This window comes from Propithecus coquereli, unplaced genomic scaffold, assembly GCF_000956105.1.
Source record: "Propithecus coquereli isolate 6110/MARCELLA unplaced genomic scaffold, Pcoq_1.0 Scaffold206, whole genome shotgun sequence".
NCBI lineage: Eukaryota > Metazoa > Chordata > Mammalia > Primates > Indriidae > Propithecus > Propithecus coquereli.
Window position 1 is genome coordinate 4,660,355 of NW_012145634.1, and position 27,172 is coordinate 4,687,526.

At 46.4% G+C, this 27,172-nt stretch overlaps 1 protein-coding gene across 1 annotated transcript in view; it reads right to left on the reverse strand.

Moving 5' to 3' along the window:
* Positions 1–21,141: 21,141 nt before the first annotated feature.
* Positions 21,142–27,172, reverse strand: part of ADRBK2 (adrenergic, beta, receptor kinase 2) — a 131,017-nt gene continuing 124,986 nt past the window's right edge. Inside the window, exons 19-21 of the mRNA XM_012644104.1 lie at positions 24,845–24,981; positions 22,147–22,260; positions 21,142–21,329 (exon numbers count right to left, since the gene is read on the reverse strand). Of these exons, the coding sequence (XP_012499558.1) occupies positions 21,168–21,329; positions 22,147–22,260; positions 24,845–24,981 (413 nt within the window). The 3' untranslated portion in view covers positions 21,142–21,167. The remainder of the gene's footprint in view (positions 21,330–22,146; positions 22,261–24,844; positions 24,982–27,172) is intronic.

The window sequence follows — 27,172 nt, forward strand, 5'->3', positions numbered from 1 at the left end:
AAATCGTTTTCCTCTTGGCCCACACTTTAACTTTTATTGGGATATAACATAAAATAAAAAAAATACATAATCATATGTGTATAGCTCGGTGGACCTCTATGTAAACTAGCACCCTGATCAAGCTTTTAAAAATTGTAATTTTATTTATAAGAAGTTCAAAAACAAGCAAATCTAATCTATGGTATTGGAGGTTCGAGGAGCCCTTGGCTTTTGGCTGGGAAGAGGCATGAGGGAACTTTCTGGCGCCCTGCAAATGTCCTATATCTTGATCTGAGGGTTGATCACACAAGTGTGTCAAATGCAAAATTTCACCCGGATGTACAATTCAGATGGAATGTTTTACTGTATATGAATCATATCTCAATTCAAAAAATAAACGGAACCATAGAACCCCCCTCCTGCCCCCTTCCTGTCCCTCTTCCCCCAAGAGCAACCGCTGTTCTGACTTCCGACACCATGGAATAGCGGGGTTTTCTTTTCTGAGGGAGTGGTTTGTTTCACGGTTGGACCATGCAAACTAGGGGAAGGTGGGACGCCACCGCCCTCAATTGGTCCCACACTTTGGGGAAATGGTATGTCATCATATCGAGAAGCCTAACAAACTTCATAATTTTGACCTGGAAAGCCCTCTGCTGGGAACTAAATTTGAGGAAGTAATCCTAAACCAGGAAATTCCATCGCTGTGTTGCTTGCAGCATCAGAAAAGCAGACACAGGGTCCGATAATGGGAGAATGTCAAATACAAAAAGCGCACATCCGATCTGAAGTAATACTATGAGTCCACTGAAAAGGGTGTGTCTAGGAAACATCGTTTTTAAACAGCCTTACGGAGGTGTCATGTGTATGCCGTGAGAGTCGCCCATTAGAGTGTTCAATCCGATGATTTTTAATAAGTTTGCAGAATTGTGTAACTGTCGCCACAATCTAACTTTAGAACATCCTCATCACCCCAAAAACACTCTTCATGTCCACGTACAGTCACGAGCTGTTCCCTCCCTCAGCGCGAGACAAACACCAATCTCCCTTCTATCTCTGTAGATTTGCCTTTTCTGAACATTTGATGTAAACGGAATCTTAACAGTGTTTAGTCTTTCACGCCTGGCTTCTTCCACTTTGCAAAGTGTTTTTGACGTTCAGCGTGTTACTGTGTGTGTCTCAGCACCTCACTCCTTTCTGTTGCCCAGTAACGTTCCCCTGCAGGGATAGACCTTTTTTAAAAAAAAAAATTCATGCACTAGTTAACGGGCATCTGGACCGTTTCCACTTTGAGGTCATTATGAATAAGATCGCTACGGTCACGTAAGTCGTTGTGTGCGTGTGTGCCGATGTTTCGATTTCTCTTAGGTAGATTCCTACCAGCGAAATTGCTGGGTTGCATGGTAACTTTATGTTTGATTTTTTTAAGAAACTTCCAGGCTGGTTTCCCAAGTGGCTACGTCATTTTCCTTCCCCTTTGCAGGGCACGAGGGTTGTTTGAGGAGCACCCACAACGACGCTGGAAGGTGCCCGTCTCAGCCTGTAAGGCGAAGCAGGTAGAGTACCCTGCACGCAGGACAACCGCCCGAAATGAGCAACTAACAAAGTGCTTCGCAGAGAAAGTCAAGTGGGAGGAAATACACCTAGGTCTTAGCAGCAGTGGTCTTGAGTGGAGGAACAAGCGTTTTTCTTCTTCCTTTGACTTTTCTCACTTCCAACTCCAGCCGGGGCAATGTCCTGCCCTCTGAGCAACGTCCTTCACTGCCCCTTCTGAGTGACACCTCCCCCCATCCCTGGCCACCAGAGCAACCATCGACCGAGAGATTTAACATCGACCGAGAGATTGATGAGTCCTTGCGGGCCTGGAAGTAGCTGCCTTTGGGGACTTGACCACGAGAAGATGGCTTTGGCGGCTGCGTGTCTGCGTGTCCTGGAAGCCAGTGGTGGCTGCCTGGGCCCCCTCGGCCTGCAGAGCCAGCTCCCATCATCTCCTGAGCGCCCCCGTGAACATCTCCTTCCCACTCTGCGTCCAGTGACGCCCCGTGAGTAGCTGACGGCAGCCATGGGAGCGTTCACACCACGCAAATCGGCAGACGCCACGATTTGTAGCTTTCGTTCGGGGAGCTGGCCGTGAGACATTCCTCAGCACTCCTCCGTGGCCTTGCAAGGAGGAAATCTCAAGACCCAAAGATCCAAGAAGGGTCATTTCAGCTCGGATGAGGTCACGTGCCCAAGGGGAGACCCCGGAAACATGTCCAAGTGCAAACAGCCAAGTGTTTGCCTTAAGAAAAAAATCTCCCACGCTGTGGCTTCTCCAGCTTGCAAGGGCACTGGGCATGAGCCTCCGTCTCTGGGGAGAGAGGCTGGGTGAAGGACGCCCCCCCGCCATTCCCTTGGGAGACACAGGAGAGGCCCCCGAGTGACCCACAGGCTCCACGCCTGAGGCACGAAGCCCAGGTTATGAATAGGTCTGACGTGTGGTGGCTGCTCGCGCCCCCCAGCCAGGCCTGGCCACGTCAGTGGCTGCTTCCCAAGAATCGCCCTCAGCTTCGAGGTTCCAGGGGGAATCCTGGCCTCCATCTGGGCTGTCCTTAGCCCTGGGGCTGCCAGCCTGCCCAGAGGGCCTCAGCACAAGGGGGCGACCAGACGGAGCTCGCTCCCTATGTCCTGCCCCTCAGAGGCCCTGGGCCAGCCCCACTGACCCAGGGCCAGGAGCCAAGTCCGCTGGAGAGGCTTTGTCAGGCCTTAATTTAAGCAAGTGTTCTTATCACCACGCTCCCTTCCAGGCCTGACGCACACACCTGCCCATCTGCTGGTGTTTTAGGCCATGAGGGACCCTAGACACTCCGAATTCATGGTATAAAGTTTCAGGTCTCCCTTTCAGGGTGAGGGAGGCTGGTGGAAAGAAAGGCAACCCCCAAGGCCAGGGACAGCTTGGATCTGAGTGGCCCCGTGGGGCCCTTGAGGCTTCCCCCCTTTCCTCTACAATGTCCAGTCCAGACGTAGCAGCCAGCCCTCCGGTGACGTCACCTGTCTCCGAATAAAGCCCGAGTCTTTATAGCAGCCTCTAGGGCCCTTCGTGACCACCTGCCCTAACAACATTCTTCAGTTCTCCATGCAATGATAGTGACCTCCTGGATACACCCTTCCAGAGACATCCTGATCTCAGGGCCTTTGCACATGCTGTTCCCTCTGCCTCAAATGCTTTTCCTTCATGGCCCACATCTTCATCTCCTTCAAATCTTTGCTTGGAGTCATTTTCTCAGTGAGCCTGCACTTGCCCCCTATATAAATTGCAGCATAGCTCTCAATCCCACCCCACTCCCTTTTCGTCTGTTAGTCCCAGAGCTTAGCACGTACTTAGTTCTCAATACATATTTGTCAAATGAATGAATGAGTAAGTGACTAGGGGTGTGGCTGAGGAGGGACAGAGCGGCAAGTCTGTGGCAGAGGTTTCTGACGTCCCTCTGTGCTGTCGGCATCCACACGTAGTGTCGTCATGGCCAAGTTCACATCCTGTGGGACCCCGGGAGCTCTCTGGGCCTCAGTTTTCTTAGCTGTACAATGGGAGGACAGCAATATATTAAGCAGGTGATTTCATCACTGGTAACTGCTCTCAATCTGATTTTCATTTCCGCTTGACTCTATGGTTACAGCTGGCCTGGAGACCCCAGCCCAGCACCTGGAACAAGGTGACTCACCGACATTTAGAGAGAAGCAGCTCTTTACCAAGCACTGAGACAGATCTTTACTCTTAAACTGCCCTCAGCACCCTTTCATTTCCTGCTGGGCCTGAAGTGTAATTATATTAAAATTCATTAACATGTTTCATTCCCACAATAGCACTATGTGGTTGGCATCACTCCCATAGAGCAGACAGCAACTCAGAGAGGTTAAGGCATTGCCTGAGGTCACCCAGCAAGAAGGCCGAGGTGAGACCTGCCCCAGGTGTGTCTGACTCCACCCACGCATGCCCAGTTCTGCAGCAGTGATGATAAGAGAAGACCAATCTGGGGGTGCCCTGTGTCCCACTGACAAGCCGTGGAACCCCAGGGAGCTGGCTCACGCAGGTACACTCAGGGGGCTGGCTGGTGTTCAGGGGGGCTGATGTTTACTTCGCGTCTGTCTGCTGTTAGTCATGGTGCTGGGCGTGTCATAGTCGGGAGGAGGGAGGTCAAATGGGATGAAGGTCACACAGGAGAGAGTGGGGGTGTCCCAGGTGCCTAAATCCCTGTTCCTTCTGCTCCACTCTGAGACCTTTGCCCTCCCTGCCTTGAAGAAGGAAATGCGACAAAATCAAGACTATTGATAATAGTAGCACTAGGATTTCTGCATCGCTCTATGCCGAGATTTGAACTGATCACGTCATTTACTTTTCCCGACAACCCCATGAAGTGGATTCTCTGAGTAACTCCACCTCGGGGCACTCAGGCAGAGGGAGGGGAATGGCCTTGCGCTCAGCCAGCGGCTGGTTCTTGGACCCAGGTGGGCTGACTTCAAGGCTGTGCTCACAGCCACTGTAGCACACGGGTCCCCCAGCCTCAACCGCCTCTGCCACATTCCCTTCCCCTTCCTGGCTCTCACTCACGTCCGCCACCTGCCACGTGCCTGCTGGGGCACCTCCTGCGTGACGCCATGCCTGGGGGGCTGCCCGTGCCTCCCTGCAGGCCTCTTGCAGCCTCCTCCCCCCTGCACCCCGACACCCCCATCACCTGCCCTCTGCTCCACTGGCCACACGGCTTACTTAGGTCACTATTTGCTCCTTTTTCATTTCGATCTTCCTTTCGAACTCTGTCCTGCCCACAGTTTGGCTTGCGAGTGGTCGTGCGTATTCCCCAGCTAGCCCACGAGGTCCCTGGGGGCGGGCGGCGGGGTCGGTCACCGGGAGCACCAGCGTGCACCTAAGAGGCTGACACCTGGTCTCTCTGAAGGTGGGTCACATCAGAGGCCAGGCACGCAGGGACAAGAGGATGCTCGGGGAACTGACGACACCCCCTTCAGATTCGTGCGCCACCTCTTCTACGTTGCTCCATGGCTGCGGGTGCTGACCTGCGTAGACTCTTCCAACGGGCTCCCTGGTTTTCCAGTGTCCAGGTGGATCACCCTCTGATCTTCCGCCAGTGGGTGGTTCTTATACTCACTGAACCCACCCGGACTGTGGCTCCAGGCTGTGGCTCCAGCCTCCACGTGGCATAACCTCTCCAAGGGCCGCTCGGGCTAACCGGCTCTGTGTCCTGGGGGCTGCCCACTGGGGGTTGCCCTCCCTTCCCCTGGCTCTCCACTCTCCGGACTCCCCTTGAGCGTGGCCTAGAGAAGGCCACGTGACCTGGGTGCAGAAGGAACTAGAGGCCAGGTGTTTGGTCCCCACTTTACCTTGATCCCTTCATCTCAGGTCCTACTTTCAGCAAAGACTGTGTGTCTCTGTCTACAGCCAAAGCCCCCTCTGAATGGTCCTCTCCACCGACTCCAGCTGTCACGCGGTTCCTGAGTCATTACTCCTCCTCTCTCGTGCCCCACCAGGCCCAAGGCCAGTAAGGAATTCCCACCACTGCTGCTCTCTGGGGGCTTCAACATGCCTTGTTGGTTCCCTTGATCCTACACGCATCTCTTGGGAGAATCCCTTCACTAAGAAAGTTCTCCAGGATAGCAGTGGAGCGTGCTGTTTTCTAGTCAGACCTCGACTGATACAGCCAGGGAGAAAGTAGGGTTCGACTCACCTATCAATTCTGATAGATGGGAAAGGCTCTTAAGCCTTTATCTGGGCATGGTGGAAAAAGTGCTCTGATCGATTATTAATGTCTGCCCTGGGCATAGAATGAGGGAATGGTGCATAAGTGCTATCTGTTTGCCATCCATAGGCTAGATGGACAAAAGGGATTCTCACGATTCATATATGGTCCAGTCTAGCTCACTCAGGCCTTGAGCTTGGTGGCCAAAGAGCCAGGCAGTAATAGAAAAGGACTTTGGCCAAGGGAACCAGGCACTGTGGTGTGCACCTGCAATCCCAGCTACTTGGGAGGTGGAAGTGGAAGGATCAATGGAGCCTAAGATGGCCAGGCCAGCCTGGACAACATAGCGAGACCCCATCTCTAAAAAAATAAAATAAATTATTTCAACAAAAAAATAAAGGGACTTTACCCAGCATGTAGATCCCTTCCCTTGATTAGGGCAAGGACAGCCTGTTGCTAACTGAGGATTCAAGCCACACTCACAACAACACACACAATCCTAGAAGATGAGAAAGGGGAAGGGGGTGAATGAGAAACAAGGGCAAGAAGGTTGCTGGAGGGAAAAAGATGTTGAAGAGAAAGGGAGGAAGGAAGAGGAGAACAGAGGACGTGCTGAGATCAAGAATGGAAGAAAGAGAGCAGCAGGAGTGGGGGCAGCATGGAATGACCCCCTCATCAGAGCCACGGGCATGCAAATACAGGAAGACCCCAGAGGCCCAGCCCCCTTCACAAGGAATTTCCTGGATGGAGAGTCAATGAGCTCCCTCTTGGTCATGCCCATTGACGGGGAGCTCACTACCAAGTAAGACATATGGGATTGGCTCTAATTGCTTTTATTCTCTGGAACCAGAACTGCAAAACATACTCTGAGGCCATAAAACCCACTTCTATGCTGGCATCCATGGACTAGGCAGGAGAAGTGACTCTTTCATGGTCCCACAGCCTCCAACAGTGGCAGAACCAGAGTCCTCATCTCCCAGTCCCGAGGGTCTGACACTTTTTCTCCTCCTCGGAGAGCTGCCTCACCAGGACAGCCAGGTGCTGGCCCCAGAACCGCTCTCTGGAGCAATATACAACCAGGTTAACCCCCTTTCCATATGACACCTATGGAATCTGCCCCCAATTTTCTCATCTGGAGCCTTTAACCATTTCTCAGGTGGCATTCCAAATGGATTTCCAAATCCTTCAGAACAACGGTCACTGTCCCCTGGGAGTTTTCTGACCTGCCCTCTGCAAGAGGTTGGCCAGGGCAAACGCAGTGGGCTTCCTGCCCGTCAGAGGGCGGACATCCCTCCTGGAAGTCCCAGATCTAAGCCTGAGTCTCACTATACCTGTTGTAGAGCCTCTTGGGACTGCACCTCCCCCATCTGTCAAATGAGGGCACAGTCTGTCTTGCCCACTTCACGGGGTGGTGTGAGTACTGGACACCCGTAGGCCCGTGAGCCATTGCTGACATTATTACTATTAATATATAATGTCCTTTTGCAGCAGCCATGTTTCCAGTTGACTCCGATTGAGTCCCAGGTGGATTAAAATCTCCAAATGCTTTGCATATCATCAGCTCGCAAGCCAGTACTCCTCCACCCTCACCTCCATCCGTGAATCACGCAGTGGGTGTTTCTTAGAGAAATTAGAGAGAAAAACCTCGGTGCCTACAGCCCATCTGTTCTCCCCTCTCCAGCTGCCCTTACATGCCAATAAGACATTGGACCTCACAGATGGGCCTCGTGGCCTGGTGCAGGGATGGCCAATAAAGTTTCTCTCACAAGAGATGTAGTTGGGGCTGCCTGGAGTGTTGTTTTGAGAAAGATCTTGAGCTATGCCTGGAACTCAATAGGAAAGCGTGCTGTGATTGACTAGCAATGTCTGCCATTGGCATGGGAATGGTCAGGGGTGGCGTCTATGCCAAGTATTTTCCATTTCCAGTCTAGTGTTTCCCTTCCACAGTGAAGCAAAAAGCTGATCAGACTTTTTCTGGGAGGCTCCCCTGAATGCTTTTAGGGTTCGAGTGCTCCATCAAAGGGCTGATTTTCTATCCTCTGCCGTGTTGCTACCTAGAGCTATGCTAATACAGTAGCCACTAGCACATGTGGCTAGTTACATTTAAATTAAATATCATACAATTAGACTAAACATTTAGCTTCTCAGTTGCATGAGCCACATTTCAAGTACTCAATAGCTGCATGTAGCTCATGACTGCCATATTGGACAGCAAAAATAACAGAAGATTTCCATCATCACAGAAAGTTCTGTTGGACAGAACTGGACTGGGCCAGTGATTCTCACCAAGTGGCGATTGTGCCCACCAATGGACACTTTTGGCAACATCCTGGAAACATTTTTGGTTGGCACAACTGGAGAGGAGTTGCTACCAGTAGGTATCTAGTGGGCCAAGGATGTTGCTAAACATCCTTCAAAGCCCCTGGCAGCCCCACGACAGACAAAGAATTATCCAGCCTAAAATGGCACTAGTGCCAAGGCTGATGCTGGTCTAGAACCCTGCTCTAGAAGAATTGTGGCAAAGTGGGAGGCACCTTAAGGGAAGAGAAGGGCAACATAATCTTTGCTTTGAACAATAAATAGATGAAACATAGAAAGAACTGAGAAGATGGGCCACCCACTGCTGACAGAAAAACAAGAGGAAAAGCAAGTCACTGAACCTCTCCAATTCTCAATTTCCTCCTCTACAAAACTGGGACAGCATCACCCTCCCTTGATAATCAGTGCCTTAAACGAGGTAATGACTGTGAACAGGGTTGGTTCCCTGTCCCTGTGAAACAGGGTTGCACAATTCGTTACTTAGCCAATGCTGTTTATTAGACCGAATAGTCCAGTCTCTAGCAGAAAGGCACTGAGTTCCGGTTTCATTTCACCTTGCCTGACCTTGGGCCACTTAAGCCTCCAGATCTCACTTCCTCATCTGTAAAATGGGGCTAATACTTTACGCCCAAACTCACAGGAATGTTTAGTGTGAATCAGACATTTAATCCCATTGAGCAACTGTCTCTCCCTCAGCTCAACAGCTAAACCAGCTGTGCTCCATGAAACTGAAACTCAAACCCCAGCTGGTTCCCAAGGAACAGCTGAAAATGCACTTAGTCTTTTGTGGACAGAAATGAATTCCCCCTTGGGACCTTGAACCTTGAAATTCCTGCTACCCTGAGCAGGAGTCCCGGCCACGGATTTGGTGAATACGCTTTGCCAATGCTTGGGGATCTTTCCTCCTCTGCCAGAAACTACAATTCTTTAAAGTAAATCATCATCAGGGAGACGCACAGAGTAAGGCAGAGCAGAAAGGGAACATTACGAAGCTGGGTGAGTCATGCCCTGGGAGGGAGGTGATTCAGATGAGCTGGTGGTGTCTCTAGATCCTTCAGACTGAATGAGTGTGTGTGTGTGTGTGTGTGTGTGTGTGTGTGTGTGTAAGAGAGAGAGGCAGAGAGAGGAAGAGGAGGAGGGGAGACACAGAGATCTGCCTTGATGTCCAAGGACCTCGTTTGTTTAATAAAACTCATTCTTGTTGCCTCCACTGAAACTAGAGCTGAGATTGAACCCTTTCCTTCGAAGCTTTGAGGACGATGATGGAAAAGCTTTTGGAGGCAGGGGTAAAAGGGAGAGCTGGGTTATTATTTCTAACACGGGGAGCTCCAGGTGGTTCCCTGCGTGCCAGCTTTGATGGCGGGTGCTGATCTAAGCCCAGTGCTGTCACTGTAGAGCTGTGTGTCGTTGAGCAAGTTGCTTCCCCTCTCTGTGCCTCAGCCGTCCCATCTGTAAACAAAGGGGGCTGGATGTGGCAGCACCCCTGGTTTCAAACCCCCCTCCTCCATGTTTCAAATCATTTGATTTCACTTAGTTCAAATATTAAATATAGGCCATACACCACCGCAACTAACAAACAGCTGCTTAAAATGGGCCATTTAGACAGTTGTTTTTGTCTACCAAGGACTAGGCAAATACCAGGGCCCAGACAAGGGCCATCTGACCATGGCCTTGCAGACTCCCAGCCAGAGTTCTGTCTTCTGGCAGCTCGAGGTGGTTCTCTTTAGCTTTGGGGCTCTCTGTGCTCACCCCAAAATGCCACAGAAGGGCCGGATCTTCCCCAGGGGGAACTCCAGCCTAACAAGACCTCTGCAGTAGGCAGCCCCTTACAAAGTGCTGTGCGTGGTTTGCATGTCTGTGAGATGATTCCGTGAGTTTCTGGCAAGACGAGTGTTGAACAGCAGCCCTCCGTGATTTCCTTAGCTTGAACCCGTGGAAACGCTGTTCGAAACCCAGGAGGTTTTAAATCTGCGGATTTCTGGGCCCCTTTTCCCAGGACTGTCCAATAGGGCTGGGATAGAGCCCAGGAGTATGCATTTTAAAAGCTCCCCCCAACCCAGGTGAGTCTGATGGGTAGGCAGTCAACAATCCACACGTGGAAAAACACCTCCCTGGATGTCGAATCCTGGAAAAGATCTCAGAGATGGTCTCGCCCAACCCCCTCATGTTTTAGGAGAAACCAAGCTCCCAATGGGGAGGGGACTTGTCCAAGGTCACAGAGTCGGAAGAGGCCAAACCAGGGTACTCAAGGTGAGCAGGCCTGTATACAGGTGGCATCAAATATTTGTTCGTTGGTGACATACATGCAGCTCCTCAAAAGCCAGGAGACCAGGAGATTCCCCTTCCTCCTCTTCCTTCTCCTCTTCCTTCCCCTCCTCCTCCCCTTCCTCTCCTTCCTCCTCCCCCTCCTCCTCCCCCTCCTCCTTTCTGTCTCTCTGTCTCTGCCCCTTCCCCTCTCTGCTGTTATTTTCTAGAACTCATGCATAGCCCAAGACCACGTGGTCCCTCTCTCGTCTGCTCCCCCAGTACACACTAGACCTGTCACCCAGACACAGGAGGACACAACTTAGGTGAGTAGCAAAGACGGCGCCCAAGAGAACCACCACCCTGTTGGACACTAGGAGCCCTAGTGAGACACTCAGCCTCCGTGAGCTGAAGCACTGAACGGGGAGGCATCTTCTTGGACAGCCACAAAGTGAGAGCCACAGCCTAGTTGTCCAGGCCCCTGTGCACGCGGGCAGGTCAAGGCCAGACTGGGTAACTTGGAGCTGATTGGGACCTGACTCGGGGCAAACTGGGCTCTTCCCTCCCAGCCTCCTCTGTGGGAAAGTTGCAGGGAGGTGGCAGCCCCAGGCCTGCAGCTGGCGAGGTCTCCACAACTCCTGGGAGGGAGCTCTGTGTGGAAGCGTAGCCCCCTCCCTGCCCTGCCACGGGGGCCACTGAGGCCTGTGGCTCTTCTCCATTCAGAGAAACGTCCGCTAACGGGTGCACCACAAAAAACCCCTCGTCTCAGAGGGAGCCTGAGCAAGCCATGCATGAAATTGAAACCTCCGGTCACGAACCACCATTCCCCTTCCCCCAACGCTCCCACAGGCTTCATTTAAAATTAAAAAAAAACAAAAAAAAACCATTAAAATAAAGACTTTTACTCAACAGGGTTGGAAATGTGAAAGGGGAAGAGTCTGGCTCCCTGACCATAAACTGGAAGCCAGTTAGGCAGAAATTTCTGGTAGCTGAGAAAAAATATAAACCCTGATGTCCACCAGCTAAGATTCCACAGTGGAGGTTAACTCACGACTCGAAACACGTCTTTAAAAATGAGTGCCTGTGTCCTCACAGGGATGAGCCTTCGAAGTGTCGCTCGCCCCAGCGTTGTGTTTAAAATCCTCCGAAATACCCTTGTTTTCAAAGGGAGCGACACGGGCGGCCGACAGGGGATGAGGCCTCAGAAGCTCCCGACACCAGAAAGGCCTAAAATAGACCGAGAGACCACAGGTCCGCCACCGCGGCCCCCGAAAGCACATTCCAGAAAATTAAAACTCGCCCACCAGCAGGCAAGGCGCCCGTCGTAAAACCCAGCCCGACAGTACCTTCTCCACGAGAGGCCACGGGTCACAGGAGCCGCTACTGCCTAAGAGGTGTCCCCAGGTGGCGGCGAAGGGACCTCCCCAAGCCGGGAGAGCAGGGGCGAAGGAGAAATGTCAGGAGCACCCTCCGCACACACATCCCTTCCCCGCCGTCCTGCCCCCACCCTCCTTCAGAGCCAGTGTGATAGCAGCAGCTGAGTCCACGAGTCATTTCTAAAATTAGCCCGTGAGCTCCAGGTCTGGCCAGGAGACAGCCCGGGGTGGCCGTTGACCGGGCCGCGGAGAGCATGGACATATTTGGTGGCGCCCAGCAGGGAGGGGACAGCGCCGGACGCAAGCACATTCGTCACCCCCATCCCAGGGCAGGCCACGCACCCACACGCCCACCTCTGCCCACGCAGACACCCAGAGGCTGCAGGAATGGGTCAAAGAGAGCCGGCGGCTGTCTACATTCCAGCCGGACTCCGGGAGAAAATAGCTTGAACGAGCGCTGGTGCCTCTTGGTAAACAGTCGGTTCATGTAAATGTGCCTAAACAGTAGGTGGCGGTTATCGGTTATCGCAGGCCGGGCGCCAAGCTGAGGGCTCTCATGAACTCATTTAATATTCCCTATAGCCCTAGGAGTTAGGGTTTTTCCCCACCTCCATTTTGCAGATGGGAAAACTGAGGCAAGCAACAGCTAACCAACTTGCCGGAGGCAGCAGGGAGAGACAGGATTCGAACCCTGGCAGTGCTGGCCCCAGAGAGAACAGATTGCTATAAAAAGCGCTTCGTCCATGACCTGAAAGGAGAAAAGTAGGGAGTTCAACAGATTAGGTAAATCATGCATGTCTACACAGCTAGTCAGGGGCTGATCAGGTCTTTCTGGTTCCAAAGACCATAATCTTGGAACATGACACGCTATGCGTTGTTCTTCTTTCCCCAGGGCTCATAGAGCACTGTTTTCCCAAAGCAGGCATTTCCTTCTGGGTCTCGAGAATTAGCATTCAGTGGTAAACTCCCTTCATTCACACTTAGGGAAGCCTGATTTGGAAATGGCAGTCTATACAGTAAAGGTGACAGTGAGGCAGGGTCCCCAGGGCCCCAGTGGAGAGTGGTATCTGCGCCAGGTGAAGAAGTTGGAGACGAGAGGTCCCAGTGAGCTGTTTGCTCCATATTGTGCTAGAGAGTTTGACATCGAAACACGAACCCACCTTGTGCCAGGTCCCGAAACATCACCTCTTGGGACTTGTCTGTCCCTTCTATCTTTCCATGGCTGTTGGTCTCAAATGGTGGTGACACGAAGCAATGATTCTCTGGGCCCAGGGTTGAGGGCTCTCTGCAGGCCGTGACCTGCAGCGATGGGTCTGCTGACTTGAAGAGATCTGTCCATCCATCCCGAGGGAGTCAACAAGGTATGTCTTTGCTTTATTTGCCTGGTATCTGTGGTGGGTGGATTTTTGCTACGCAGGACAATCAAATATAGACCTGGCCACCCACTTTGATTGAGGACAGCCCCTGTAAGCAAGAGTTTGTCACCCAGCTGAGCATTTATCCCCCAGCCTCCAGGCTGCGCTCTCTAGGTAGGAGGAAAGCCATTCCTACCAAGGCATCCAGAGAATGGGTCACTTTGGGCTTACCCCATCCAATTAGCATGGTATCACAGACAGAGTAGATCATGGTGCTATTATTGGGTGTCCAAACAGTCCAGTGGCTGCAGGTCCTTTTGGGCAAAGACTAGGGGAATTATTATTCTATACCCTTGTCCTGGGGCTGCCCCTCCTTCCACCTGGAGACTTGGCCTCTCCTTTAGTCAATGAGTCCTGGGTCCACAAAATAGCCAAGGGATTGTGACATTTTATTGGCATGGTTGACTTCAGTCTCCCATCCATCCTTAATTTGTTTGATGGTACAAACCAAGAGGACCTCTGTTGGGTTGCCCCTTGGAATACCACCTTCTACTGTCATCTCCACCCTTCCTTCGAGCCCCTCCGCCCTTGCCACACACCAGGATGAATAAGTCCACCTGGCTTCTGGTGGTGACGTACTGTCACCTGGCCTGTATCATTTTGGGGTCTTCTCATCCCCACTGCTCTCAGAGAGCCTCGTGGGAATACATAGACCACCCCCCCACCATCTTTGGTTTCACTTTCTGAGGTTTCAGTGACCTGAGGTCAAATACTGTCCAAAAACAGGTTGGTATATTACATAGGATGCTTTGAGAGAGAGAGAGAGAGACCACATTCATTAACTTTTATTACAGTACAAGTATATTATAACAATTGTTTTATTATTATTAATCTTGTGCCTAATTTATAAATAAAACTTTATCATAGTTGTGTATGTATAGGAAAAAATATAGTATATACAGAGTTTGGTGCTATCTGTGATTTCAGGCATCCACTGGGGGTCTTGGAACGTGTCTCCCTTGGATAAGGGGGGACCACTGTGTGTGTGTGTGTGTGTGTGTGTGCGCGCACATGCGTGTGTGTGAGCTCAAGTGCAGGAAATACTCAGCTTGCCCCTGACCTGTGGGTCCACGGCAAACAGTTCTGCCCAGGCAGCTGTGGCTTTGGGGACCACCACCTCCTTGGATGTCTGGTTGAAAGTGACATGAACCAGGGGATCTCTCAGCACATCTCCGTGGGAGCGGGGACAGCGAGTGAGGGGTCTTAGCCCTGGGAGTGGGCTGGACAGCATGCAGAGCTTCGGGACAAACTAGGGACAAGATGGACCCACTGAGTTTCCTCATTGCCTGGGTATTACAGACTTGGCACGTGTCACCCAGGAGGCACAAGCAGCTCATCTCCCAAACCCTGAAACTGTAAAATTGGCTGAGCTCCAACAATCCGAGAAATCAGCAGAAATGCTTTTGGCAGTCCCCTTCCTCTTTATAAAACCAGCCTGTGCATGAATTTCCCCCTGAGTAAGGATTCTTTCCAATGAGTCACCTCCTGACATCTTAACAGCTTGATAAAGAAACGCAGCTCTGAATGGGGGTGAGGGGGTGGGGAACAGCACACCGAAATAGGTATCTTTGCACAGATCCTTTTTATTGAGATTTATATGCGCAATATACCAACACAGAACACCAGCCCGGCTGCTCCAAAATAATTGTGAAAGATGGTGACAGTAACCGACGTCCGTGCTGTGCCACACGCAGAGCAGGTGACCTTAGACATGGAACAGTGTCTCATGTAGGATACTTTTTCGAACGTGCGCTAGTAAGCGTACACGGAAAAGGGATTATAAACCTTCACTGGCACAACAGATACAAAAAGAGATAAAACAAGTGATATTTTTTTCTGGTTACGATATCTAGATTTACAATATCTAGTTTACTGGCTTGACTTAGTGTAGCAATGCACAACAGAAAATGGATTTCTTTCTTGAAGGGTAGTGTACTTTGCCAAGAACATAGTAAGTGTGTTACTATATTGATGGCTATGCAACTATGAAAACAGAAAAACGTCAGCGAGTGAGGAGGCAGCCTCTCACAGAGACAGGTCTTCCTTCTATTTTCACATACATCTAGGGGCCACTCAAAAATAAGACCTCTTACAAACTTTTCATCCTTACGTGACAGCATTTGCCCTGATGACTCCATTTTCCAAACTGCTTTGAAATAGTGAAGGGGGAAATAGTCACATTCGAATATGCTACTCCTAAAAGCAGTGCTTCTAAACACGGCTTGTTATTTATAAAGAAGGGTGAGGACGGCCCTCCTAGTCAGTTGAGAAATCGGGTACAACCACCAAATCTTGAAGCGATGGGAAGACTGGTTGAGGGGATTTGGAACGGAAAGAGTGAGAGAAGGTGTTCTGCGGCCGTACCTCCAATCCTAAGGGATTGCTGTATAGAAGAGTTATCCACCTGCTCAGCTCACGACGGCCCCTCGACGACGCCGTGGCTTTAAAAACAGATCTGTGTCATGAGAGAATTACATGGCAACGTCTTCCAGAAATTGTTTTATGATACAGCCAGTGCAGAACATAGCATCTGGGGTACTTTTCAACAAGTGAGAGGCCTCGGAAGAGGTAGATGAAAGCGGTATTTCTGAGCGAGTTTGCTGTCGGATGTTACAAAAACGTGCGTGCGCCTCTCAGCACAGACCAGAAGACGAGTGATTGCTGAGAACAGTCTATGGCAGAGAGAAGAAGATTTTGCCTCACATCGCTATATGCGATTATTTCAATTTTATTGTATGACAAACAGACAGGACTGTCATTTCTTTAAATAACAAACTATACAAATAAAAAGGAGCGGAAATGATATGGAATGTTTTTGATGAAAACAAACTCACGGATTCAATAAATAATATAAAATGCCTTTGTGCTAAAATAAAACTCTTGTTTTTTTATATCTATGCAGTTCAGTGATCTTTCAGGTTACCCAGAAAAAGCCAAATCTATTATAATTAGTTAAAACATAGAAAAATACAATTTAACAAAATTAAAAAAAAAAAAGGCCAGTGTTTAGCTTTTAAACCACATATAATATATACATCATAATAATCAACTAATATAATCAACTAAGAAACAAATCAAATTTCAAGTTCTTCGTAATATGAATACACAATTGGAAATATTTCTCCATTCCCTACCCTGACATCAAAGACATATTTAGGACAAATTAAAAAAGGAAGCATGGTCGCCAGTGTACAGAGACGATCGTGAGATTGCTAGATAGTGGAGAGCTGACTCCACTGCATGAACTTGAGTTATCTAACTCTAAGATGAAGGTGCTTTCCCCCTACATGTTTTACATGAAATGCATATGCCATTAACCCAGTTTCTGTAGTTTTTTGTTTGTTTTTAATAAAGGCGATTTAAAATTTGGGGTCCTGCACTTACCATTCAACGCTAACACAGCCAGGTTGGGAACAGGCCGGGGGGGGGGCCTGCAGGAGGGGACATCCCTGTTACTCCCCCATAAGAGAACAGCTCTCTCTGTCTTCGAGGACAAAGAAAATCTAAAGTCCATCATGACTTGAGAAAAACCAAGGAATATCATTTTAGAGCTCAACTTTCGTTCATTCCACAGTAAAAACAATTTAAAACGTGGTCCAGATCAAAAAAAAAAAATACTCGCGTGAACATGAATTTAAGTAGTTAATTCAAGCCTCTCCAGGAAACCTTACATGGGAAGGGAAAATCCGTTAGATCTCAAGGAAAAGGATTCTTTTTTTGAAATTTAAACTATTAAAGTTCACTATAGAAATGGGCATGGCACACACAGCAAGGGTCCTGTTCTTCTGGGGGTTTCACTAGAACTCCTGCGGATTCGTAACAATGGCCCCAACTGGGCAATACGTTCTTAGTGACCCAGACACCACCTCCCCGCCTCCTGTGGCTGCAAACAAAGGTGTTTCAGGGATGATTGGCGCTGATTTAGCTCCAGGCCTTCACTGGAGGGTGCCAGAGGACATGCGCAGTAATACAACTGTCTCAGAACGTTCTGATAGAGAGCAGATGGCCTCTTACTCAGTTCAGCAGCTCCATATTCAAAAATAAAGTGATGAAGTCTTATAGTAATTATTACTTTAATAATTAGGAAAAAAACTCTCCTCTGTTCTAGAGAAAAAAAAAAATCCCACCAACTTTAACTCAGTCATTTCATTGGTGCTTTATGGTGTAAAAGGGAATGGTTTTGACCAAATTGACTGCTTTCTTCCTTTTCCCCATTTCTACCATGATTGTTCTCTGTGATACTCACCCGCCCACTCGCCACCTGTCACAGACCCCAGTGAAGCCCAGCTGCTTACCCAGCACAAACAAGTCACCCCCTCACGCAGGCTGGGGAGGAGCTAATTCATCAAACATCTCTGAAAGACACAGAAATGTTTCCCTGAACATAATTGGGGAAAAAATTACATGTGATTAAATCATAGGAGATAAGTCTTACCTTGCACTAGCGCATTTCTAAAGCATTTTTCTAGACTTACATCGTGTAAAAAAGGTCAAACTTGGAGAATTTTGTTTTCTTCTTGAAATGTCAAAATTCTGAAACATTTATTTAAAAAAATCAATTCTGTTGAAAAGTCAAATATATTTAATTATCCCAACTTCAAAATCTGAGTGAAATAAAAAAAAATGTCATCAGAAAAAAATTTGATCTTTTTAACCTAATTAAATCTCATTGTCATTTGGTAAACAGTATTTTCTAATGGCCATTGGGGCCTTAAAACAATTGTTTCTAATATCTGCATGGCAGATTTCAAACCGCAGATCTAGCTAAATCTTGTTTGTCAATAAACGGAGCACTGTTTGCTACTGTCACTGTCTCTCTTGAGCAGAAGGCTTCTTTAACCTGCTGTGCCTTGCTAGACCTTTGGCCTTTTTTTTTTTCACTTTTTAATATATGTATTTCCATTTTATTTATTTATTTTCATTTGGCCTTTTTTTTTAATATGTATAGAATTTGAAGTCGTAGTGTCAGTGAATTGACCAAGCAGAGACATGAGTACTTTGCATTAACGGTTAAGCAATAAAACAATGTCTGGGAAATCTGTTGAAAAATCATACTTAAACATGACAAAGAAAAAAAATCAATGAGCCCTGACGACATGAAGGGATAAACGCACTAAAGGGAATGTTTTAGGTTAAGAAGAACAAACTTGGATTCAAAAAACTTTTTAATCTAGTCCATAATATGTTACATAGCAGCTTAAAGTATTCTCTTATTTTTAGGCCTTGCTTTATAGATTCCTTTGAATCATGAAATCAAGACTTATTATAACAACATTTTATAAAAATAGTATCAACCTCGATTATTTTCCTTCACAGTGTTAAACTATCCCAACCATAGAAATCTAAAATAATGAGAACATGTGAGCTGAATTTTGTCCTGTTCGATGGTCCAAATGCGAGAAGGGCAAACGTCTAGGAATTACGTAACCTCTGAAACCACCTAGAAGAGCCAAGTACACCAAGACTTCTAACCCAGCTGACTTCTCTGAACACGTGGGCACCAGGTGCGGGCACAGTGGTGTTTTGTCTGGTTGCAGAGACATCCCCATCATGACGTTCCAGCAAACTGGCCTCACCAGGACCATCAAACCAGACCCCAACACAACCGGCCACTGCCGTCGGAGGCAGCCCATCCGAATCCCACCAGGTGCTTTTACAGAAATGACATCAGATGTACCTCTCAGCTATATCCTTATAAATCAAACTCAAGTTGGGAAGGGGTCAAAGTTTGCTTGGAATACGTTTGAGGCAAAAGGGCTTTTGGGATATTTTCCAATTCATATTTCTTTTCTATAAGAGGGATGAACCTTATTTTAATCTCAAGAGGAAACACAGTATTTTTGAAATAGGTATGGATTGGCTCAGTTTTATGGCAAGTATGGGAAAGTTTGATAATCTTTCTGAATGCTTTTGCACAGCGAACGCCCCATGTACGAGAGGTAAGACGCTAAGCCCGGGCCCTGACAGAGTCATTGAGCCTTCTCGATAGATGAGGCGCAGAGCTTCAGCTACAAGCGCCGAGTGGGTACGAGCCTGTGATCTAGAAAGTGACTACGACAGGCCCCACTACAATTAACCAGCGCTGGGAAGATACTCTTTAAGAACAACAGCTTTTCTGTTTCTGGTGGTGTTTTTCTTTCTCTCTTTTTTTTTTTTTGAGACAGGGTCTTACTCTGTCACCCAGGCTAGAGTGCAGTGGTGTCACCATAGCTCACTGCAACCTCAAATTCCTGAGCTCAAGTGATCCTCCTGCCTCAGCCTCCAGAGTAGCTGGACTACAGGCGCACCACAATGTCTGGCTAATTTTTTTCCATTTTTAGCAGAGATGGGGGTCTCACTCTTGCTTAGGCTGGTCTTGGACTCCTGATGTCTAGCGATCCTCCTGCCTTGGCCTCCCAGAGTACAAGGATTACAAGTATGATTTGAATACTATTCTTCCCTTTTCAATATGGGGAATGCATGTAAATAGTATATCCATCCTCCTACACTGGAAATAACAGGTAGTAGAACATGTACATTAAATTTAAACCCCAACTAGTAGCTGAGATGGATAACAACCCTCAAAATTTCTCTTCCTAAGTAACTCCTATGAAATGACAGACCCTTTCAGTAAATGATCTTCCAAACTCTCAAAATACAATTTCATTAAAAAGTACTTTCCCAATGAACGTAGCACACACATATAAAAACAAGGGCTTGGAACCACTAAAAATATATCAAGGACAGGATACAGATACTTAGGATGTCAAGTTATTTATATTGTTAGTAGTTAATTTAAAGACATACAATAAAACTACACCAGGAATAGGACAAGTATGTGGACTTTTAAAATTATTATTTTTGTAGTCTGATGACATGGTTCACTGGTTCTCATAACTTCGCTGGTTCTCACGACCCAGCATTTATTTGGGGCATCGACAAGCCATGGGGACAGTGTGCAAAACATCCCCCTCGGGGGAGGGGGATGCTGCCAGGATAAGGCAAAAAAAGCCCTTACATTGTCTCTGTCCTACAACAACCCAGTGCAAAGTGCTCATTAACGACAGATGAACAACAAGGTAAGTCAAAAAGCCAATATACACAGTTAACCCATTTTCACACATTCATTCTTCGGCATTCTTTTTTCAATAAAATTCATTTTAAATTATACTAAAATGTAAAACAGATCTTTTTTTTTGCACATCCATTACTGATATTTTCCTGGGGTCAGGCAGAAGGAACCCGAATGACTGTCACACACGTCTGCATGTTATCGAGACCCCCCGAGACGGACTCACCCACAAGAGTGTGTGCAGCAGGCACGGAAAGGCGCTGCTTGTCTACCTGAGCGCCCCGGACTTGAAGATTTTCGAAGACTCCTACTCTCCCTGAAATCTAAAATGCCACCGCCTCTCCTTCAGAATCACCGCAAACCTTTCCCAGGACGGATGGCTGAATGCCTGCAAGGACGGGTAATCCCGCACGCTTTGGGACAGGTCAGACAGACAGGTCAGAGGCCGGGCACCGCGTGTGCGCGTGCGACTCACGGAGGAGCCCCTGAGTGCAACCTCCTCGGAAAACATCTTCGACTCTCAACCCCAGGACAACCAGAAGTCAGTCGTAAAGTGCACAAAAGAAACACACTGTTGCTCTCCCATCCCCCCGGAGTATGGAGCAAAGATAGATACAAAACCAGCAGTGGCTGCTGACAGATAAAATACGGCAACGCTTAGGGTGATCTATTACCCAACACTGAGGACGGTTAAATTCCATCCTGGAAAGTTTAAGACGTGTCGCGTATCAGACGTAAAAATTTAAGTGGTCGGTGGGAATCATTTCAAGTTCTAGGTTCATAGATACCAAAATAAGTGTATAGCAAAGGAAAAGAACTTTCGTTTCTCCAGTAGTTTCGGACGTGGGCGGGTGCGATCAGGCAAGGCAGCGAGGATGCCCCCGGGTCCGAGAAGGGCCCCAACTCCTGTTAGGAGGGTCTCCGTGTGCTTCCCCCGTGGAAGGGCCCAGCGGCCAGCGCGTCAGACGTTGGATCCTCACGCTCCTCCAGGAGGCTCTGTTCAAAGGGCTGATGATGGCCGGTCGGACCCCTCAGGGACCTCCCCTGCTGCCGGGTGCTAGAGGCCATTGCTGTTTCTGTGACAGAGGGGTGGCTTTGAGAGCTCCACTAGGTTGGAGCGAGGTTTGTTGAGGAACTTTGGCGCTCGACGCAGTAACCGCTGGGCCTCCGTGAAGGTCTCGGTCAGCTCCTTCTTCCACTGCACGAACTCCGGGTCACTCTGGGTGGAAAGACAAAGGCCAGAAGCCGTGACGGGGTCACCCGTTTTGCCAACAGCTGCGGCTGCCTCTAGTAATTACCCATGATGGCCTTGGAACCCAGCGTGGAAGAGCACCCTGTGGGTCTGCCCCAGTGGCGCTGCCACCCGGTGGGCCATGCTGACACCTCCTCCAGGATCTCTCCCCGAGAGAAGGAAAAGGCCGCATCAAAGCCCTTCAGATGATTCCAGCACGACCTGTTGTGAGAACCACCGCCTTCAATTTGTCTAGAGGTCACCTCTGATTTCTAAAGCAACTGAAGTCTACGAAATAATATGTGGGTGGCAGTTTTGACAAATTAAAAAAGACCTTCCTATGGGTGACATAGTAATAAAGTTATTAAGAATGTGTTTTTATATCTACTTTTTTTAATCTCTCTAAATACACTCCTTTAAGACACACACACACACACACACACACACACACACGAGAATCACTTTGGTATCTTAAGTTTATTTAAATATATAAACCTCAATCTTCAAAGTGCCGAAAGATAATATCTTGAAAGTTATAGAACAAATAAAATTCTAGACCTCATTAAATAATGGACAGAGTTTCCAGACAGGGTAATGAAATTACTTCATGTACTTCTTCCTGCCATTTCCTAATATTTGCTTTTAAAAAAATCCTGCTAATTTGCTGAAAACCTTGCATCTCGGGGCTTTCTTATTAAGTCTATAAGTGATAAAACATGGAGTAAGAAAAATGTTTTATAAGCAGGCAGCATTTTTGCTGAATATTTATATAACTTATTTCACCTAAGAAAAAATGAAAACTCACCTCACATTGCAAGACAAATTGCTTCCCTCCTTTTATTCTGAACAAAATGCATTTTTTGTCTTTAATCTGAGTTTCTTCCACAGAGAGAATCTGTTCCATTGTCAGTAAATTTTGCTAACCAGAAAAATAAAAATTAAAAATTACTTCAAATTATTTCATGATTTCTTAAGTTAAATTAATAGGCAATAATACCCAAAACTATCAGATTAGAACAAGTAAAGAAAAAGGGATGTTTTCTTTCTTTGCTGATATTCTAAGGAATACATACAAAAGTTAGAATTATAATATTTCAAAGAAAACTGCAAAGAAAGACATACTTCAATAAGGAAAAACAGCAAACCTGTTCCCTCAACACAGGATTGATTTTGAATGAGTCACAAGTATACTTTTTCTATCACATACATGTCTAAATTCTATCATTAAAGTTGTGAGAGAAAAAGTAAGCACTACGTATGATTTATGTGAGCAAAAGGTCTGTACTTCAGTTTTAACGCAGCAACTCAATCAATGCTTGGCGATGCCAGCTTGTAAGCTAACAGTATTTTGATAATATCAAAATGATGTTATAAATACAGGCAATTGCCTTAAAAGACTGTCATTCTAGGTCTATAGCATTATTGCTTAAGGTGAATGCTACAGTGTGGTGAGTTCCTTACCATTTTATGTTTTTTTGGATAAATACTCCAGGAATCCTACATGAAAAACGATCACATCATAAACTCTCAAGTTTTCTTTTTCCTAATTTATACTTACAAATCCACTCGTGCATAGTATGCAGCTTCTCAAAATAGAACTCTACATGTTGAATCTTTTAAAACAAAGATAATTTATTGCATCCAATGTTAAAGAAAGGAAGTTTTTCTATTTTTTTTACTTTTTTTAGTTTCCAAATATCTTGAAAAGTAGGACCATTTCCTTTTAATGTGCACAACAGTGGTTTGCCAGTAGATAGCATAATAAATATTTAATATGCCCAGGCCTACTTATTATCTGGAAATAGACTGAGCTTTGGGGAGCTACTTTAATACTTACCAGCACCTGAGAGTTATGATTCAGGGCCCCCAAAGACAGTCTTATTAATTGCAACTCAAAGCCTAGATCCTAAGTTTTAAAAAATGACTTCTCTGGCACAAGTAACAGTGAGAAGACCTTGTTTATTTTTTAAAAAGTGTAGCAATATGTAATTATAATCATTCCTAATTAAATGGCAGCTTTATCAACAGGGATTAAAAAATACAGTCCAAAGTCAAATACGAAAGATTTAGGCCGACTATTTTCTACTCTTCCGACCACTGGAGAACCAATGTGTGGGATTCTAACGTATGAAACACACAAACTACATTTTCAACATTTGGGACCACTGTCCTGTTTGCAGTGACTGACCAGGCCTTCCCTGAGAGCAGAAGACATGCCTCCCACCACGCTGGCTCCTTCTATGGTGACCCCTCCTCACACAGTAAGGGCTTAATAAATGCTGCCTGACATGCTGAAAAGTACGGTGTGGATCATAAATTTCATTTTGTCTTGTTCGTACACATTCGCTTTCAAAAGAATCTTAAAGGGCAGCTACATCTTCCTGTTGTATGAGCCACCTACAAATTTCCGACAAGGTAGAGACACAAAGAAACATCGTTCGGTGGCCTTGCCTCTGCACCAAGTATCACGGCTTATGACATTTTATTTGACCCGACTAGGAGAGGCCGTTTGATGGAGAAACTGAGAGCACAGGGAGGGCTGGGTCTGAACCTCCCCTCACTCTGCCACTGTCCAGCTGTGTCTTTGGACACACCAGACTTTCCCTAAGTCCTGGTGTCCTCCTTGTAAAATGGGCATTGCACCCTCCAAGGTTTCTAAACAGATCGAGGTGTTCCTTTTTTTTAATAGCACCTGGCTTCAGATAAACATGCAAAAATTACAGTACAGTCATCCCTTGGTATCTGTGGAGGACTGGTTCTAGGCCCACCCAGGATCCTGCAGTCCACAGATGCTCAAGTCCCTGATATCAAATGGCGCAGTGTGTGCATATCTTCTATGGACGTCCTCGCGTATACTTTAAATCACCGCTAGATTATTATAATACCTGTACTACTTACAATACCTAATACAATGCAAATAGTTGTTACACTGTATTGCTTTTTATTTGTGTTAGTTTTTATTGCTGTACTGTTATTTTTTACTGTTTTTTTCCCCAAATATTTTTGATTCGCGGTTGGTCCAACCTGAGGATGCAGAACCCGCAGAGGCAGAGGGCTGACTGTAGCTGTTAGGATTTCTGTTTCTCTCATTTCACAGATGAGAAAACTGCAGCCCAGAGGGACAACGTGATGTGCTCAAAGTCCCAGAGACGCTGTGCACGGGTCTGCGCACCTCTGTCTGACTCCACCGTGCTAGCTTTAGTTTTGCTTTGCTTTTTTGATCTACCAGCCTTCTTCGGACTCATCTGATGATGTAATGCTTTGGACCTCACTAAATGGCACATTCTATTTTCAGATATCACTAAGTTCTTTCTTGACTCGGACTTGTCTTGGAAGTTTAAAAGTTAAAGTTGGAACATTACAATCTCATGTATACGAGTTAAAATAGATGCACAGAGTTTAGGAGGATGTTTTATTAATATAAACCATGCTAGCAATGTGGAATAACCCTTTGATCTTGAACGTACTGAGCAATGTGCTGGGTGAGGCTGTCGTGGACTTACCCGAGACTCCCCCTCTCCTCTCCATTCAAGTCTATTTGGAAAGAGGTAAAAATAGCGACGCTGCCACTGAGTCAGAAATGGGTTTCCCAGTTTCAACATGTACCCGTGCATGATGCAGTCTTTTCCCAGAGCGTAATCTGAGGAATGTAAAATAACCGTCAGTTAAACAGGCTCCGAGACAAAATGTCTTAGTGATATTATTCTCAGAAAAAAAAAAGAATGACATACTTTTTGGAAAAATCAAATTTCTATAAATGCAACACATTACAGAAATCATTATTTTAGTTTGGAACACACATGCTCTGGGAATCCGAAGATCAGAGATTTCTTCCGCTCTCCCTCTATTAACAAATTAAATGGTTGCTTCTCAATATCTTCATAAATCGTGATGTTTATTTATTCCTTTGAGAGGGTAAAAGTTAGTTTCCAAATTACTTTTTCAAAATATATAATGAGAATCAGAGAACTGGGAGTATTTAAATTCAAGCTATCCCCAAAGTACCTCTGCTTTTATGTGGGATAGAGAGTCTCCCTTTAATCTATCTTCCATCTTACAAATAATAACAGAGTGGGAATTTTCTTGTCCAAGTAAGCTAAGGCAACATAAGGATCAAAACCAGTTCATTTCTCAGCCTAAGGTTAGGTTCATGCCTCAAATACACGATTACATACAGAGACAATTCACACTCGTGTTGAGCCCTGTTTATATGCTTATGGTGAAATACCGTCTCAAACAAAAAAAGGTGAATCTTAAAGCCTTCATTAAAGGCTTTGGTGACTGTGTCCTTCACTCACTCATTCACCTAACAACTACCACGGGGATGCCCGGGTGCCTCGCACGTTCCCGGTATTCTGGATTCAGCAGTGAACAAAAGAGACAAAAATCCCTGCCTCTGGGAGCTCACAATCTAGTGAGAGATGTGGATCATAAATAAATAAGCAAAATCCACATTATGTCATCTGGAGACAAGCAGGGACAGAACAGAGGAGGGAGAGGACTGGGGGGCAGTCAGTGGTGATGGGGCGACGTTTGTGGAGTTGCCATTTTAATCAAAATAGTGCTTGCGCTTCCAAAGTCTGTTTAAAGTAAGAGTACAGTCATCCCTCCGCTACCCATGGGGCTTGGTTCCGGGACGCCACAGATCCCAAATCCTCAGTTGCTCAAATCCCCAATATAAAATAACATAATATTTGCATATAACCTACATACATCCTTCCGTATACTTTAAATCACCTCTAGATTACCTGTAATACCTAATACGATGTAAATGCTACGTAAATAGCTATTACACTGTATTGTTCTTTATTTGCATTATTTTTATTGTTGTATTGTTATTTTGTATTTTTTTTCAAATATTCTCAATCCGTAGTTGATTGAATGCAAAGATGCAGACTCCTAGGTACAGACAGCAGATTGTACTGCATTTTTTTTTTCCAGAGATCTAAGCTTAGACTGTATTTTTCTATGAAGGTGACTTCTGAGATCATTGACCAAGACGTAGTTATGCACAATTTACTTACTAACATACGAAGATAAATTCATTAATTTGCTAGGTGTTCTGTCTAATTAAAAGGATGCACTTCAACAGGTTATTAAGATACATATTTTTTTCTACATCCAATTTGTCAGAATTCTGGTGAGATTAGGGCCCTCCCTTGAGCAAATTAGCAGGGAGACAACGTCCTGTGTAAAATCTGCTATGGCAAACACAGCCCCATGTGAAGGCAATGGACTAGTCCTCTTTGAAGAGTTTACAAATTAGGGCCATGTCCCTGCAGGATTGAGGTGAGCAGTTTAAAGAAGTGCAGTCCTACTCCCTTGGTGCATTCTGGCAACTTCTATGTATGGGGTAAATCATCCGTGACTGAGGACACTTTAAAGGCTACAGGGAAATTCACACATAAGACCAATGAATTCTATACCAAGATACCTCCACCAAAATAACCTACGAGTAAAGTGAAAAATGTTTCTGGTCATTCTTATTACATAAAGTTAACCTCATAAGAGTCTTTGCTCGGAGGCAAAATGAAATATCTTACCATAATCATCAACTGTAATTTAAAAATCCAAAATTCATAAAATCTTAGAAAAATCCAGAGCGATAATATTTAGTCAATCAAGAACGACTGATTTATTTAATCCTTGATGTTATGTTTCCTAGTTTGGAAATCCAAATAGGACACTCGATTATTTTAAGTAAAAATGCAGTTTGGCAATTCTTTAATGTAGTTTGTAATAAAAATGTATTTATATATTTATCTCTCATGTCATGCCGAGTTCCTCACCAGGACTGGCTACATACACCTTGGGGCCCGGTGGAAAATGGA